Source organism: Botrytis cinerea, chromosome 10 (genome assembly GCF_000143535.2).
Source record: "Botrytis cinerea B05.10 chromosome 10, complete sequence".
NCBI lineage: Eukaryota > Fungi > Ascomycota > Leotiomycetes > Helotiales > Sclerotiniaceae > Botrytis > Botrytis cinerea.
In genome coordinates this window covers 823,930-840,163 of record NC_037319.1, presented here as the reverse complement: position 1 = coordinate 840,163, position 16,234 = coordinate 823,930, and the positions used below count along the sequence as shown (strand labels likewise).

The following is a 16,234-nucleotide window of genomic DNA, read 5'->3' as shown; positions in this document are numbered from 1 at the left end:
ACCTGAAGCGTCTGCCTATTGAAAGCTGCCGGCTGAATATCGTGAGTTAATCGGAAGGAAGAGGTAGAATTCGTGGATAGTGAAATAAATCACCCGGGAGTCAGTTCCTCAAGCTTCGACATTCCTTACTCGAGTGTGGATCAGAGTCATTCACTGGTTATTAAACATTCAGAATCTGTGCTGAGTCTCTTGCATTCCAGATATACAATCATACTTCCAGCTAGATGCTGTAGATCCTCTTACCAAAAAATAATGCTTTACAATGGTTGCTGCAGCGTGTTGAAACAGGCAAGGTCTGCAAAGATGTCATATCTTCCAGATCCAACATCGAGACGGATCAAATGGGATGACTCGAGGTTTCAAATCTAATTTAAGATTGAAAACCCATTGTTTGAGTTGTCGAAATACAATCAAGACTGCTGTATAAATGTAGTTGGGTTGGATAGCCCAATATCGCCAACTTAAGCCTCCTATTTCGCTAGCGACAAGTCAAAATCTAGTACCAAAGCCATTACCCCTGAAAGCTCGATTTCGAAATATTCTAGCGAATAACAGAACGTGAATGAGTTCATGATTAAAGACGAGGTTGTATGTAAGACCCCCATTGAAAGTCGGTTAATATTGTTCGCGTAGCCCAACACAAGGTAGAACAATACCCCGCAGTCTTTTTTGTTCCGAAGCTGCAGGATTATATGTTTGATCTATCAGTTCAACTATGACGATTTTAGATATCTGCCGCTTAGGACTTGAAAACCTTTCTTATCCGCGTAAGACGTGGGAATTTGTCTTCACATTCCTGGTACAGGGAATGAGTGATCACTGATTCCTGATCCGTGATGACAATCTGCGTGGGATCTCCCCAAGGCTAGATTCTTCATAGAATTATTAATATTATATCAATCACTGATTGCTTAGTATGGCATAGACGATACAGGGAAGAATTGAGCATTGGCTCTCCGGTACGTATTCAGTCCATACGGAGATTTCAATGCTATTATCTAGATATTGCCAATGTGCATTCAAAGCTTGCAAAAGTTTCTTTGAAGGAATTAATCATATCAAACTAATGCCTAATCACTCTAAGTGTGTTCAACAACAACAAAAATGTTAATTTTGGACATTCAGATGCTTTTGCATACTCAAAAAGTCCTAGCATAATAGCCGGAGTTCTGGAACGTTTAGCTAATAGCCAAGCAGACGGTCTTGGACTTGGTAGATAGATCTAGAGTCACGAAGAATGCTATTTCTGATGGACCACTTTTACCTAAGTCCAGATCGGGCTGTCAGAGCAACGTAGTGGAGAGTGATCTACACGAATTGAGCATAATTTGGCATCTACAACCAAAGAAGTCCAAGAACTTAGAATTCATCACTCGTTATGTAGGGAGCAATGGTGGGCTCAATAATGCAAGAGGGCTTCCAGGCATTTCTTCTGGATGATTCCCAAAAGGTTTGAACCTCGCTGGGGGCAAGAAGAGTGGCCGGGATCGAAGTGTACAAAGAGAGAGTGCTTCAATAAGATTTGAATTTGGGCTCCGGAAATTCATATTGGATTTGAGAACAATCTATGAATATTTCGTTTCGTTCCGGACATAAAGGATTGACGTTCTAGGAAATTTGAGATGATAGATAACTGATGATCAGATAATTTGAAACAAACAAGTCAATTCAAAGCTTTGCCGTCTTCAACACGTGAATTGGGGCAGTATTTTCGTAAGTTCTCCAATGGAAGTTGCAAACCACCATTTTGACCACCTCAAGTGCATCCTCTCTCTCTCTCTCGTATCACCCAAACGTCGACCATTTCCGTGGTTACTCTCATACCAATCCCATCCTCGATTCCCTCTAGCTTTACTTGCAAGATCTGAAATCAATCTCTTACTCTCGATTTCTTTCCCCGAACCCTTCCCCGTAAAAGATCTCGTATCGCGTCGTTCACTTACACGCCGATCTTCGTTAACTCATGACTTCGCGAAGGAAACCAAATTACAGCATACGATACGCATCAAGCAGAAATATCATGACACTGGACACTTCCACGATCCAAGGGACGGTAATTGAGAGTGCAGAATTGCTCGCATAAGCGTATGTGATGATTTTAAAAGTGACCTTTTCGCCGTCTTTTTACTTGTTTGTGACAATACGCCAATAAAGAATATGAAGCTCTGACATAGATACCTTGAAACTCCCCCCTCAGATAAACATAAAAATGATTTCAGGGTGCTTGACAGCTTTATAGGCCCGATAGAGTGCATGGATCCAGTCAGTCTTCATTTTGTGGCAGTTAGAGGCATGGAGTTTAGTATGCTTGAAACCATCTTTAGTTTCGTGCAAACTAGAACCGTAGTTGTTACTCATGAGCCCAGTCATGGAAAATACCGTTGAACAAATTTGGATTTGCAATTGTTGCCATGAGACATTTCTTAATGTCAAGCCCATGAAAATCGTGGAGATATACCGTTGCGACATGAGTAAATATGCACACATGAGTGCAATAGCGCGCTAGCGCACGAACGTATTTCATATAGCTCTCGTAGCTCTGAACCTCGAATAGATAGACACAATGCATTAAACCAGATACCTAATATGAAGACGTCATGATAACCACTGAGGTGATACCAACATATAAAACCGTGCGGTAACAAGAATAAATGCATGAAAGTGATCATGAGACCGTCTACATCACTCCCATGAAATATGGCATGCGTCTTTGCGGCATAAGGGATTTGATAGAGACCCTGATAGTGGAGGATATTTATTCTCAATTAGTTCTGGGGATGCGAGCGACTGGTTCAGGGTCATTGTAGTGAGTGATCCGAGTAAACGGAGTATTATTATGCCGCATAATTCATACGGCATGATTCAAATGAACAAGGAGTCATAATATGGTTTTTTTGGCGGGGAGAACAAAGATTGCACCATAGGCAGACCGAGACAGCGCAGCTATAAACAGTATAGCGTCATGATTTGAAATATTGATTTGCAGTCTTGCTATGCGTCGTATTTGCAAATGAAGCGCAACTCAGGAAGAAGCATCTGAAATACCACAGACAATTCTGATGCAATCTTAAACAAGAAAGAATCAGGTACAAGGCTAACATCTTATGTGATAAAAAGAAATAGAGAGAGAGAGGCGATTGACAGAGGTTGAGGAGAAGGTATAAGCTATATCTGAGCATATTTAACATTCATGGGAAAAGCTTAAGCCATAGATCAAAGCCACTTGGTTCTCACTTCTCTTGTATTATGATCCGCTTGATAGTATTTTCAAAGGCACCAAAAGTCCAAAAAGATGATATCTGAAGACGCCTGACTTCTGTCTCTTCAAGAATTACCTCATCCTTCTGTAGATTTATGAGCCAAACAACAGGAGACCCTGAAATCAAGCTTCTGCTAGCGGAGCTTCTAAGGTTGCCGAATATGTCGACGCATCGCTCTAGAGACAGAACGAATTCGTTTCTTTCGAATGTATATTGGGAATGATCGTAGATATACGTTGGAGCAACTCCGGTCATCAAAGACCCTGCCACAACAGAGTTTCTGCTTATTGATCCAAGATCAGCTTCTATAACGATCAATCGAGGTCTGCACGGAGTTGGCCGACGAGGAGAAAGCAGACTCTTATTCTGCTGTTCATTAAGTGTAGCATTGATCGTCCCGTCGCTTTGACGCCTTCTCGGCGATGAAGGGGAGACAAGTGTACTTCACAATAAGGGTAGTTGCTATGAAGCAGTCTACTGTTTTCATTTTGCTTGGATCAATATTTCGATTTCTCCGGCACCTCACAGCAAACAAATCATAAAAATCACGGGTGAATGAGTAAACAGGTGATTGCCCACTAAAGCTTCATTGGGCCTAGCGCAGTAATACCTTATCCTCCTTATCTTCACATCGTTTTCCATTTTGTATCACCGAAGCAAGCATCGAGGGGCTCCAAGATGGCAATATTGCATTTTCGACTGCTCCCGCCGAAAAGAATTGATCTCGTCGCAGGAAACATCGAGGCTCTGAAATGGATATGCGAATCCCGAAGGGGATCCCCCCCTTGAGCGATAACGCGACGTTATCGCCATCGATATAGTTTCTTGCGTGATTGATATCTGGACCTCGACGCAGAAATACATAAAGCCCATAGGGACCCCCATCTCTGAGACTCACTTGCTTCTTTTACACTTCGTTTCGTTTCTTTCATCACATTGCAGGATGCACAATAAGACGCAGTTATTTTCATATGCATTGATTTCATGGTAAAGTTAAAATGGTAAGCCATTACAATATTTAGTGTGAAGAATTAATTTTAATACCCGGCGGTCATACACATCAAGTTCATTTACTTTTCCAGCTTCCAGCTTCAGTTCCTTTTCCAAACTTTCAAAGCCGTCCAAACCTTAACATTCCATCATTATTACAACCTTCATATCCTTATCATTCGTCCGATTGCTTAGAAGGCAAGGGCAGCGACGACACCGAGGACAAGGGCGCCTGCAAAGCTAGCTTTAACTTGAGCTCCAGCGCCAGTGAATGGGGCAGTCGATGAGGTAGGCGATGGACCGGTAGCTGTAGCGTTGGAGCCAGTTGGTGCAGCTACGCCCGAAGTGATTGTGGTGGCGGCAACAGAAGAGACGGGAGTGGGGGTGGCGGTAGAAGAGACGGGAGTAGAGGCGGCGGTAGAAGAGACAAGAGTAGAGGCGGCGGTAGAAGAGACCACAGGTGACGACTCGGCAGCAGATGAAGAAGGAGCGGCAGCAGAGCTGCTGGATTCGACAGCAGAAGATGGAGCAGCGCTAGCAGAGCTAGTAGAAGCTGGTGCAGCGGATGAGGCAGGGAGAGAAGCACATTCCTTAGCAGCGGCATCCGGAACGGCTAAACTGGAGTCAGTTTGATCGATTTGAAGATCAGAATATACCACTTACTCAAAGCGACGGTGATACCACACTCCTTAATGACACAGGTTGTAGCAGCGGTTTGAATTTTCGAGACATTGTCGGGTAGACATTGGCAGGCTTTATCGGTAGCTCCACAGGTGGTCTCTGATTTAGCTGCATCGTCAATACAAGGTTGTGCGCAACTTGGAATTCCGCTGTCTTGAGCAAGAGCCAAGCTGGCAAGAGCCAAGACTGAGACGATGGTGAATTGCATTTTGATGGTTATTTGAGTATAAGGATTGCCTTAAAACGAGTGATTGGCAACAAAAATGATCGATGATATACAGAGAGTTTTGATGTCTGATTTTGAAAGACGGTTGGAGGAGTAAGTCACCCAGAGCTGCAGATGAACACACTTATATATCTGTGAACAAGACTAATACGAGAGTCAATTTAGGAAGATATTCCATTATGTCTAATTACTCCACATTCTGTAGTAAATGATCAGCCAAGGGACAACCAACAACTCGTTTCCTATTTCGTAACAATACCCGTCAATGGTGCCAACGAGCGACAAACAGGGTATCGAGTCAGCTTGGAGAAACCCGGCCACTTGCGCGGAGAACGCTGTTCGATCGAAAAAGCAGGATCAACAAGCTCACAGAGAGCTTGAATTACGGCAAGAGAGATGTCCTACATGTCCACTAAGTATATGGCAAGTGTGTTACATACTTAGGGCAATATGTGGCAGTGATTGGATATGGCTCTTATGGGTCAGTCAACTTTAAGAGGTAACCTCTCATTGTGATGCAGGAACAACATTACTAACACTTACTACCGAAAGAGTCTTCCAATGGCACCTACCATTTCAACTATTCTGACTGTGGCCAATACTAGAAGTTCGTATTCCTCTTATTATACTGCGAAAAATCTAGAGGCGGGAATATTTATTGGATTCAATCTGATTGGGGTAAAGTCTCGAGATTCTGGGGTATGACAAGGATGATTATGCACAGTCCGGGGTAATACGCCAACCAACCTATACTACACTACTCCGCACACTATACTAACCATATCGGCAAATTTCTTCCGATACCGAGGAAGATATCTTTTTGACATCTGATCTTACTTACAAGTAAGAAGTTGTCACTCGAGCCACTAAAGCTTCTGGGACACTTTTCCCTACCGAAGTTCCGAATTTGAGCTATTGCTTTACTTCTCTTGAGAAAAGTTTCCCCTAATTCCCCCTCGCAGCATTTTGGTAGCAAAATATTTTCCGAATGCATGCAGTCATCCGAATACCAAAGTTTGACATTATATTTTCCTTTGAAGCAAGGCTTCACAGCGTACATACACATACAAGAGTCTTGTTGAAGCTGGCAAGGACAAAAGAGACTGAAAGTAAACCCCCTCAATGTTGTTTGACAAATTAAATTGACGCAAAAGATTCACCACCACCAACAATTAATCGGCCCTCCTAAGTCTGTGCAAGTGTACACTTTTGGAACGACCAACAGATTCCTAATGAAAACCCTGTGCTGGAGTCCTGACATATCATGGTAATTTCTATTCACGAATCAAATCTTCATTTTCAGAAATCGAATCGGAACTCATCCTAGTTGCTACACGTAGATTCAAAGAAATTCTTATCGAATCAAGAAGGTGTCATAAGACCTTTTAGTTTCTATTATATAATTGCAACTGAGATCTACGATAATTTGTCAACTTCTCAATAGTATTAATTTACATCCCATGGCATTCAACTTTAACGTCGGTTGTGATTCCTAGAAAAAAGTTAATCTTGGATGAAAAGAGCATACGAGTTTTCGTCCAATACGGTCGCGCACAATGAGTTGTTACACTGCTTTTACCCGATCTACGGTTACAATCTGTGTTAGCTGACCGAAATAGTTCCAGGCTTTACGGAGAAGCCCGAGCAACCTGCGCGAGGAAGCATGATATTGGAATGACGACCTTGAGTTGCTTTCACATGTTAGTCGATTTTATTTTGGAATTTTCCAGTACGAATTGATCGTTTCGCAAAAAATCAATCATCTGTAACTTTCAATTCTCAAACACTGTAGTTGCACAGACAACTCACTATGTTTGAATTTTGAACAAACTATTAGACGTTCCACCATCGGTACGTCTCAAAGCTCGGGCACTTGTGGCTTTGAAATTGCAGTGGTTTTGAAAATTCCCGACATCTTACTTCGATCATTCTAGTCAATTATTATTCTCCTAGTTCTATCTGTCTAACCTTCGTCCACCTCGCCAGTTGTCAGACGAAGCAAATAAATCGCAAATCAGTTGAAATAAACAAATCGCCGAACTCCTGGAATCAAAAAAGCAAGTGTCAATTCTATCGAGATTCGGAATATACTATCACGAATCAGATGTGCGGCATCCTCCTGTACTCTGTTAGTGACGATATAGTTGATGCTAGGTCAGCATACAAACATTACTGCTCGGGCGGGTTTGATTTCGACTCAGCTAGCCACTTTATTGTTCTATACTTGATTTCGAAACATCCCCATTGAACATCTTTGCGTATCCGCGAGGAGATTCACGACCAGAACGGAGCAATCCAATGGAAGAGTCTTTCAGAGTAACAAGGCTATCAACGGGTCTGCTCTTCCTCATTCCCTTGAACCACGCTGTTCCTTTTTTTATTGGCTGACTTCGCCATGTCATACTGTTTTCCTCGTTCTTCTCAGTGCTTTATATTGTTAGCGTTCTATCTTTGCTTCGATATATATGTTGTTGTATATACCTTGCAGAGTATGGTACAATACCATATTGCTTGAAAAATTTGTTCTTTTGTGATATCTTTCTCTGCATAATTATTTCATTGCTAACAGAAGAGTCTCTCGTGAGGTTCGTATCTACGGTAGATCTCATGCTCAAGTCGTGTCGCGCGCCGTCGTTGGTAGTTGATTCATATCGATTGCATTGATTTGAACAACTGGACTGATTTGAACGCGCGGGACGAAATTGGAAGGACGGTCTATTAGGCATATCTCGATTATTGTCAAATTTTGGCATGAAATTGTCGCAAAGAGACATCGAGAGGGTCGTTATCTAAATAAGTTCCAGGATTGATAAGCAATTATTCTTGTGCGGATGGTGAAAAGCTACCCTGACAAAGTTTTCACCACACCTAGGTCTCGCCTACAAAACACGGATGCTTCGAAACTCATCGTGTCTGTAGCTACACAGTATAGTAGCATGGTATTATTACTTATTGCATGATAGTGCACAGTCGTTTTGATCTTTGGGCCCCTTCCATTTGCTGAGAGAGCGGATAGGACGGAGTCTGTGCATTCCGGTGCATGGTCCGCTCGATGACTTCTGAGGGGCAAGCTCCTCTTCAAACAGTTTGGCATCTCATGTATTCATGCCAAAGCTTTAAAAGACGAATTAAAATGCACCTGTCAGATACAAAATTTCCGATCTCTCTCATGATATGTTTCGTTTATTGTTTGAATAGTATATTTTCGTCCCATAACGAACTACTATATAGAATTGCATTAAAGACTTCTTACGTGGAATGTTGAATGGTAAAATTGCATTATGGTTTGTGTAATTGGCGAGAGTGTTATATTTTTACTTTGCTTCTCGTAAGCACTGACGGATAGGGTAAGAAGTGAGAGTATGGAGCGAATTGATAAGTTTGTCTGTTATTGTCGGTCTAATCATTGATTTCTTGACCTTTGTATCTGTTTCTTCACTTAATCTTTCCTTCTTTTGTTCACTTCCTAAAGCGCCCTTGATGGGCTAGCTAATAACATCGACTTTCTAATGTTTTCTTTCTGCGATGCTAGTTGGAGGATATAGATTTCCCTTAATTCATCTAAAAGCAACATGTATAAAAGAGACGAAGATCAGAGCCAGGATAGTCCGTTTGGCATACCTCAATCTTCAGATAATGATGGAACGAGAAGTAGTAATAATGTCCCCTCCACATCGTCATCTACAAATTCTTCCGGTCTTGAACCTCATCTCATTGCCTCCCCAGCAAGAGGTTTGGACCCAGGCTATATCATCGGCATACTAGCCGCAGTTGCTGTCTCCATCTTTCTCATAATAGCTCTAACCGACATCCTCCTCCTTTCTTCCCGTATTCAGAAATCGATACGGAGGAATAAATTTCTGAAACTAAATGGGAGACCAAAACCTAACTCTTCGCAACACCACTCTCAATTTAATATGAAATTAGATACGAAACCGTTACCTACAATACCTGATCCGGCGTATTTTTCAAAGAATATTGGAGCGAGTAATAGGAGGAGTGACTTTTCGGGATATTCGGAGTCGAGGTACTCGAGGAGTATGTCTTTTGATAGTGGGGTGGGATGGGGTAAAGATGAGGAAGAAGGGTATGCAAAGAGTTTTATTGGGGGTGGGAGAGGGTGGGATGAAAAATCTTTGAGATCGATGGTGACGTCTGCGGGGCCTGCGAGGCAAGAGAGGGGGAGTGAATATAATCGAGTAATTAGACCGGACATGGGAGTTGGAAAATGGGCTGATGAGGGGGAAAGTGAATGGTATTCAATGTATGAGGAATCGATTTATACGGATGATGGACAAGAAAATCCGATTCCTGACACTTATAATCCTTCCAATCCATTTCATTCACCTCATGTATCTCAATCAATGGATCGCAGAGGAAACAAACCATACGACGAGGAAAATGCAATCGGATTAACAACAAGAGAAAGAGCGGAAATCAAAAGAACGAATACTACTCCATATACATATGAAGGAAAAATAAAAGCGGGAATGGGTGTGCAGAAAAGACATACGATGATATTTGTCAGGGAAGTGGAGGAGGTAAGGAGAGCTATGGAGAGAATGGAGAGGATGGAGGAGAGGGATAGAGTTAATTTTGAGATCTGGAAAAAGTTTTGGAGGAAAGGGGGTGAGGGGAATGGGGGGAAATAATGGTAGAGGTTGGGGAATATAAAGAAGGGCTGGGGCTGGGAAGCAGGAGAATTTGGGGAGAAAGGTCTTGGGGATCTTGAGGATTTGAAGTAAGGTGTAGGATTGGGGAAAGATTGGAGAAGACCATGGTTCTTGTATATAGTGATTTGAACGGGATTCGAGATTTGAAGTGGGATTAGTGTGATAACTTGTGAGCTACCAGCTGGATACCTGGAGCCCGCTTGAATAATATGTTGTGTAATTCTTGGGCCAATAAGTTCTATCGTCTTGAGATTTTGGTAGACACAATGGATCCATCTAACTTTGAATCCTCTACAGTTTGGTAGTTTGATCTACATGGATGGATATTAATGAGATTTCTCTCGATGTGAGAAGTTTTTCTTTTTTTATTGAGCCATTGAGGTATTGAGGTATTGCATGATTGATGGAATGTACATTCTGAGCGAAGTAAGTATGAGATAACTAACTGAATGAGTAAATTTACTGTTTATCTATCTATCTAACTAACTATCTACCTATCATTTGAGAGACGGGAGGGAGGGGATCAGCGTATTATTGATCGTAACCCGTACGTAAGTCATTTCGAAATTCAATCTGATATCCAATATCCAATATCCAATATCCAATATCCAATATCATCTAGCGAGCATGGAACAAGTGATTAGATAAATAAATAAATAAATAAATAAATAAATAAATAAATAGATAGATAGATAGATATAGATTTTACTCTTTACCTTCTACATACTCCTTTTCTCCTTTACTCACTCACTCACCCACTCATCATTTAAATACCAAACAGTAAAATCTACTCCACTCCACTTCACACACACATACACAGACATACATACACACACCCCCCCTTTCCTTTCCTCTCCTCTCCTTTCCTCTCCTCTCCTTTCCTCTCCTCTCCTTTCCTCTCCTTTCCTCTCCTATCCACCACCCCTTCCTCCTCCCTCCTTCCTCCTCTCTCCCTTCCCTTCATAAAACAAACAAGAAACAAGAGATCAAAATACACACCACATCTCAATTTCTACTAGATAGGAAACTGTACAAATATTTCACCCACACCAAAAAAATATAAACATTAAACAATTTTTTTCTCTCACGAACTTTCTCTACATTCCATCTCTATCTCACTCACCCTCCTCTTCTCATCCTCCCCTTTACATCTCCCATCTCCCAGCCCCACAATCTCCCCTCATCACCAAGCCTCAATCACAAAATCATACGCATGAACCAATTTATAAAGAGAAAATATTGTACTTTGATTCTATTCTATACTATAAAAAAAAGGTGGTGAGTAGTGTAATATCATGAGATGCATTTCTAACCCCACCACATTCCATCAAATCCCATCATGAATCAATAAATCCATGCTTCTAATCATCTCTTTTTCCCTATGAATCATCTCCAAATCCAGTCAAATTCCAATCCCATCTTATATTAAGCCATGAAGCTCAAGCCTAATATAATCATCTGCCCCACCCCCAAAAACGCCCTGGCATTGCCAAAAAAACCCTTTTCTCTCTATGGTCTCATGACCGCACTAGAAAGCGAAAAATAGACGTGAAACTCCCATGAGGTATCTCTGCGTAACGCTGGTCACATTCGTAACCATTAATATGCATTTTCAAAAAGTTCAAATCCCTTTCCATATCAAACATTCCCTTTCTTCCCCAAAGTCCCGTCATTTCTTTACTTATGTCTTCCCAAACTCTGCAAGTTGACCAACTCCGAGTATCTGCCTCCCTTGTGAATAAGTTCTGAATGTGTTCCACTCTCCACAACTCTTCCTTGATCGAAAACATAGATACAATCCGCCTTTTGAATTGTACTCAATCTATGCGCAACAGCGATTGTAGTTCTTCCCTTTGCCGCCTTATCCAATGCTGCTTGCACAACATGTTCACTCTCCGAATCCAAAGCACTTGTAGCCTCATCCAACAACAATATTTTAGGATCACGAAGTAAAGCACGAGCGATAGCGATTCTTTGTTTCTGACCACCAGACAACATGCTACCTTTAGAACCGACAATTGTAGAAAATCCCTCTGGAAGTGACATGATGAAATCGTAGATATTAGCTTCACGACATGCGAACTCGATTTCGGAGTCAGGAACATCTTCGCGATCGGCTCCAAGAAGCATATTCTCACGAATTGTGCCTTGGTAAAGGGTGGGTTCCTGAGATACGAGAGCGATGTGCGAGCGGTAATCCTTGATATTCAAAGTGGAAATTTCTTTGCCATCGACATAGATACCGCCAACGAGAGGATCATAGAAACGTTCGAGAAGAGCGATAGTGGTGGATTTACCGCAACCGGAGGCACCAACCAAGGCAACGTATTGTCCAGGCTTGACTTGGAGGTCAAGACCACGAAGGACTGGCTGTTCTGGACGAGTGGGGTAGCGGAAATGAACGTCGCGGAACTCAACGTATCCTTCCATGGACTCCATACGCTCTCCATCCTCAGACCAAGAGTCAATAGTGGGTTTGAGATCAAAGAGAATCTTGAGTTCCTGGGCGGCTTGTTTGGCTTTGCCCATGTCCGCTAGATTTTGTTAGCATGATACTTCAGATGATAGATAGATAGAATGACTTACGTGCAAAGGAAAAGATGGTACCAGCAGATTGAGCACCAAAGACGACAGCCGAGAAACAAACGAAGAATTGAAACATAGTGTATTCCTTGTTGGCAATGCGTTGACCACCATACCAAAATCCAAGTGCAACACAGAGGAACATCAAAGATTGAGATGCAGCATAAAGTAATGAAGACTTCAAAATTGATCTCAAACTCTTTTGTTCTTGAGCCTTGAGGGATTCGGTATAGTGAGCGAGAACATCATCTTCTCTAGTCAAGGATGCAACTGTTCGAATAGCACCAGTAGCTTCACAGGCATAACTGGCACTCTTCTCATATGCCTTCTTCGCTCTTTGTTGGAATCTAGCCAAGAGCCAGAATCTGAAGAAACCACAACCAAGCAAAACCGGAATGGTGGCGATACATACCAGTGCCAACTTCCAGGCAATGGCGAGAGAGAGCGCGCATGCGGCGATAAGGGTTGTAATGACTGTCAAGAGCGTACCCAATGTGACACCAGATAAACCTGCAACGTGGGTCGTTTCAGTACTCAAGAATGATGTGAGAGCACCTGCAGTATGTTCTTCCCGGTCAAAGTATTGAATATCCTGGCGAAGCATGGTACGGAAAGCACGGTCACGGACTCTGTGGATGAGTCGCTCCGAACAGAAAGCAAAAGCAATACCCTGACCACAGAATGCAATGAATTGAACAAATGCCAGCATGAGGTACATCAAAGCCCAGAAATCGACATCGTGTCTGATTTTATGGAAATTGGCAGGAATAACGGGAAGGGAGAGCGAAATGATGTTCTTGGCGAAAAACACGGCTTGAGTTGGGTTACCTCCACCGCAGATGATGGAAAAGAATAAACCGACCAACATCAATTTCCATTCAGTTTTGTTGAACGAAGCGATCAACTTAATCAACGTCCATAATGAATCATGTTGTTCAGATGGGGAAATCTTGCCTTGAAGTGCGAGAGAGGACTGAGATTTTTCTGTCAATGTTCGCATTAACTTATTGAGAATATTCTTGTCATCCGGATCCTCAGTGTATTCGATTCCTCCGACCTTGTTAGACATTTTGCGCACGAGTTGGTCATCCTTGGCGTCAATCTCTGCCTGCTCTTCAGCAGACATTTCTTTGGTTTCAGCAATCTTTTGCGCTTCGATCAATCTATAGTAAGCACCTTGTTGAGCAAGTAAATCGTTATGGGTTCCTTGTTCAACGATGCGTCCTTCAGTCATGACAACAATATTGTCAGCATCCTTGATGGTGGAGAGTCTGTGAGCAATGGTAATAGTGGTTCGTCCTTCAGCGGCGACTTCAAGAGCGGCTTGTACAACACCTTCGGATTTTGTGTCAAGAGCAGAAGTAGCTTCATCGAGTAGGAGGATCTTTGGGTCGCTAACCATAGCTCTCGCAATGGCAATACGTTGCTTTTGACCTCCAGAAAGTAAACTAGCTCTCTCACCGACATTTGTCTCGTACCCTTCTGGTAACGCACTGACAAAGTCATGGGCATTGGCCATCTTGGAAGCTTCAATAACCAATTCTCTTTGACGTTCTTCGTTCTCGTGTTCGAATTTGGTTCCGATAAGTCCATGTCGAATGTTTTCAAAGATACTTGTTCCAAACAATGTAGGTTCTTGGCTGACCAAGGAAATTTGTTGTCGCAACCATCGCAAATTCAAAGTACTAACATCATGTCCATCAATCAAAACCTGGCCACCAACGGGATCGTAGAATCTCTCCACCAAACCCACGATAGTACTTTTTCCAGACCCAGATGCACCGACAAGAGCTGTCATTTTACCAGCAGGGATAACCAAACTGACATCGTTCATGATTGTGACCTCAGGTCTGGATGGATAAATGTGCTTGATGTTTTTCAATTCGACAGTTCCTTCGACATGATCGAGCTTGATACCTTCAGTAGAGGTTGGATCCAAGGGAGAAACACGATCGATGGTGTTGAAGATCTTGGCGGCGGCGGAAATAGCAGTAGTGAAAGCCTGGGCATTAGGAGCAACATTTCCAAAAGCAAAAGCTCCAATCATGATAGACATCAAAATCGTGAGAATGTTGGAAAGACTCATTTCTCCCTTGACGAGGAATCTGGAACCCATCCAGAAGGCTAGACCGTAATTAAGGTAGATGACTAGAAACATGCCTCCGACCATGATAGCCAAAGTGAACTTGGTTTTGTATCCATATTTTTCAGCCTCGGCGAGATGTTTGTCATATTGACGGGCGAGTTTATCTTGAGTACCAAAGGCAGTGGCATTTCTGATAGATGAAATGACCTCTTCTGCGATAGAACCCCCGGTAGCATAGGACCCGAGAGATTGTTTGCTGTACTTGACAATCCACCTGGAACCTCCTCCCATGATAAGGGTGATAGCTGCAACAGTGGAAGTGAGAATCAGCGTCAATTTCCATGATTTGATGAAACCAATCACAAAAGCTGTGAAGAAGGTAGCCAAGGCATTGATCGTCAAGCCAACCTTTTCGGAGATACCATCTTGAACCAAATTGGTATCAGCTGTGATTCTTGTAGTAATTTCGCCGCTTCCCAGCTTATCGTAGAAACCAATGTTCATGCGTAGGCAAGCCGCCAAGTACTGTGCTCTGATCTTTCCACTGATGTGTTCTCCAACATAAATGAAACCGACTGTAGAGATGTAGATGGTGGTGAACTCGGCGATAGCTAGGTAGATGAAGTAGAGAACCATGTGGTTAATGGTATGATCGAAACTAGCTCTCGTGGATTCACCTGCAAAGTAATCTGCAAAGGTTCCCGCCAATTGACCGAAGATAACCGTCATCAAAGGTAATGCAGCTCCCGCCGCAATACTGCAGATGGCGCTGATGACCATAATAATGAGATCATTTGTGGTCGAGTAGCGATATAAATTCCCCACGCCCGAGGATAATTCTGGCAACTCCACTTGCCGTTTTAATATTGCGGCCTCGTGAGGAGGTAGATGTGCGTAAAGATCCTCATCCTTATTGGGTGCTACCTTGATAATATTTGTATCTAATTTCGACAGATTGTTCTCATCCGTTGGCAAGACCTTTTCGCCTCCTCCAACCTTTTGATTGTGTGTGGAATCGAGTTCCGATATGGATGAGCCTCCATTACTGGAGGACGCACTTCCCGACCCCGCGGACTGGGGCTTCTCTGACAGTTCGCCAGCCATGATTGGCGGCTTGGATAGAGTTTAGGTATTCGTAGAAGGCGACACTATCTGCGGGTGATGCGAGGGAGAATATGTCGAAGATGTATGTAATCTGCTGGTGCTGTATGCGACCCTAGTAGTTTATTGTTGTAACGATTCTTCTTTCATGTATCGATGGCCGAGAAAGATTCAATATATGGACAGTAGACTGCAGACTGTAGTCGAGGCTTCCGAGTGAAGTATGCGAGGAACTTGGATGTTATTAAATTAAAAAGGTGAGTAAGTTTTCGAAGAGAGTATTATTAGAAAAAACTTTGATCAGTACTAGATGTTCGAACCGATTAATAAGTACAAAATGGAAACGAAGTCGAACTTAAGAAAAGAAATGTCGAGCAGACGGGAAGGTTGATTATATTATATTCCATCCCAATCTGTATTTTCCTATTTGATCGATATGGCGGGCAGTAGGTAGGAAATAATTTCATAACTTTCAAACGGGAGAGTAAAATCCCGAGGCGCGGGCGATTCAATATCCCGTTTATGACTAGGTCGGTGACTGGGATGGGAAGGAAGGGGAAGGAAGGGGAGCGGGGGGGGGCTAAATGCAATATACGAATGATACGATAATACCTTGCCATAATACCACAATATA

General features: G+C 42.6%; 5 protein-coding genes across 5 annotated transcripts; 2 read left to right on the top strand and 3 right to left on the bottom strand.

The window, feature by feature from the left end:
- Window positions 1-3,939: 3,939 nt before the first annotated feature.
- BCIN_10g02180 (hypothetical protein) lies at window positions 3,940-5,546 on the bottom strand. The gene is made up of 2 exons (XM_001546211.2): window positions 4,914-5,546; window positions 3,940-4,863 (listed from the first exon to the last, which is right to left on the bottom strand). The coding sequence occupies exons 1-2, from the start codon at window positions 5,137-5,139 to the stop codon at window positions 4,442-4,444; spliced, it is 648 nt and encodes a 215-aa protein (XP_001546261.1). The 5' UTR covers window positions 5,140-5,546; the 3' UTR covers window positions 3,940-4,441.
- A 1,243-nt stretch (window positions 5,547-6,789) lies between these two features.
- BCIN_10g02170 (hypothetical protein) lies at window positions 6,790-7,471 on the top strand. The gene is made up of 3 exons (XM_024695492.1): window positions 6,790-6,857; window positions 7,144-7,263; window positions 7,317-7,471. Exons 1-3 carry the CDS (start codon window positions 6,832-6,834, stop codon window positions 7,345-7,347), a joined length of 177 nt encoding a protein of 58 aa, XP_024551286.1. The 5' UTR covers window positions 6,790-6,831; the 3' UTR covers window positions 7,348-7,471.
- BCIN_10g02160 (hypothetical protein) lies at window positions 7,202-8,435 on the bottom strand. Its single transcript, XM_024695491.1, has 3 exons — window positions 7,639-8,435; window positions 7,326-7,584; window positions 7,202-7,276 (listed from the first exon to the last, which is right to left on the bottom strand). The coding sequence occupies exons 1-2, from the start codon at window positions 7,929-7,931 to the stop codon at window positions 7,368-7,370; spliced, it is 510 nt and encodes a 169-aa protein (XP_024551285.1). The 5' UTR covers window positions 7,932-8,435; the 3' UTR covers window positions 7,202-7,276; window positions 7,326-7,367.
- Window positions 8,436-8,478: 43 nt separating this feature from the next.
- BCIN_10g02150 (hypothetical protein) lies at window positions 8,479-10,126 on the top strand. Its single transcript, XM_001546209.2, has one exon. It carries the CDS (start codon window positions 8,730-8,732, stop codon window positions 9,807-9,809), a length of 1,080 nt encoding a protein of 359 aa, XP_001546259.1. The 5' UTR covers window positions 8,479-8,729; the 3' UTR covers window positions 9,810-10,126.
- Window positions 10,127-11,044: 918 nt separating this feature from the next.
- Window positions 11,045-16,139, bottom strand: BCIN_10g02140 (hypothetical protein). Its single transcript, XM_024695490.1, has 2 exons — window positions 12,417-16,139; window positions 11,045-12,364 (listed from the first exon to the last, which is right to left on the bottom strand). The coding sequence occupies exons 1-2, from the start codon at window positions 15,601-15,603 to the stop codon at window positions 11,508-11,510; spliced, it is 4,044 nt and encodes a 1,347-aa protein (XP_024551284.1). The 5' UTR covers window positions 15,604-16,139; the 3' UTR covers window positions 11,045-11,507.
- Window positions 16,140-16,234: the final 95 nt, after the last annotated feature.

Coding starts and splice junctions, on each gene's coding strand:
- BCIN_10g02180 (XM_001546211.2), bottom strand. CDS start 5,139: ATGCAATTCACCATCGTCTCAGTCTTGGCTCTTGCCAGCTTGGCTCTT. Junction 4,864..4,913: donor TGGTATCACCGTCGCTTTGA/GTAAGTGGTATA, acceptor ACTCCAGTTTAG/CCGTTCCGGATGCCGCTGCT.
- BCIN_10g02170 (XM_024695492.1), top strand. CDS start 6,832: ATGACGACCTTGAGTTGCTTTCACAT. Junction 6,858..7,143: donor ACCTTGAGTTGCTTTCACAT/GTTAGTCGATTT, acceptor CCACCTCGCCAG/TTGTCAGACGAAGCAAATAA. Junction 7,264..7,316: donor TATACTATCACGAATCAGAT/GTGCGGCATCCT, acceptor ATGCTAGGTCAG/CATACAAACATTACTGCTCG.
- BCIN_10g02160 (XM_024695491.1), bottom strand. CDS start 7,931: ATGTCTCTTTGCGACAATTTCATGCCAAAATTTGACAATAATCGAGAT. Junction 7,585..7,638: donor ATTGTACCATACTCTGCAAG/GTATATACAACA, acceptor AACAATATAAAG/CACTGAGAAGAACGAGGAAA.
- BCIN_10g02150 (XM_001546209.2), top strand. CDS start 8,730: ATGTATAAAAGAGACGAAGATCAGAGCCAGGATAGTCCGTTTGGCATA.
- BCIN_10g02140 (XM_024695490.1), bottom strand. CDS start 15,603: ATGGCTGGCGAACTGTCAGAGAAGCCCCAGTCCGCGGGGTCGGGAAGT. Junction 12,365..12,416: donor TACCATCTTTTCCTTTGCAC/GTAAGTCATTCT, acceptor AACAAAATCTAG/CGGACATGGGCAAAGCCAAA.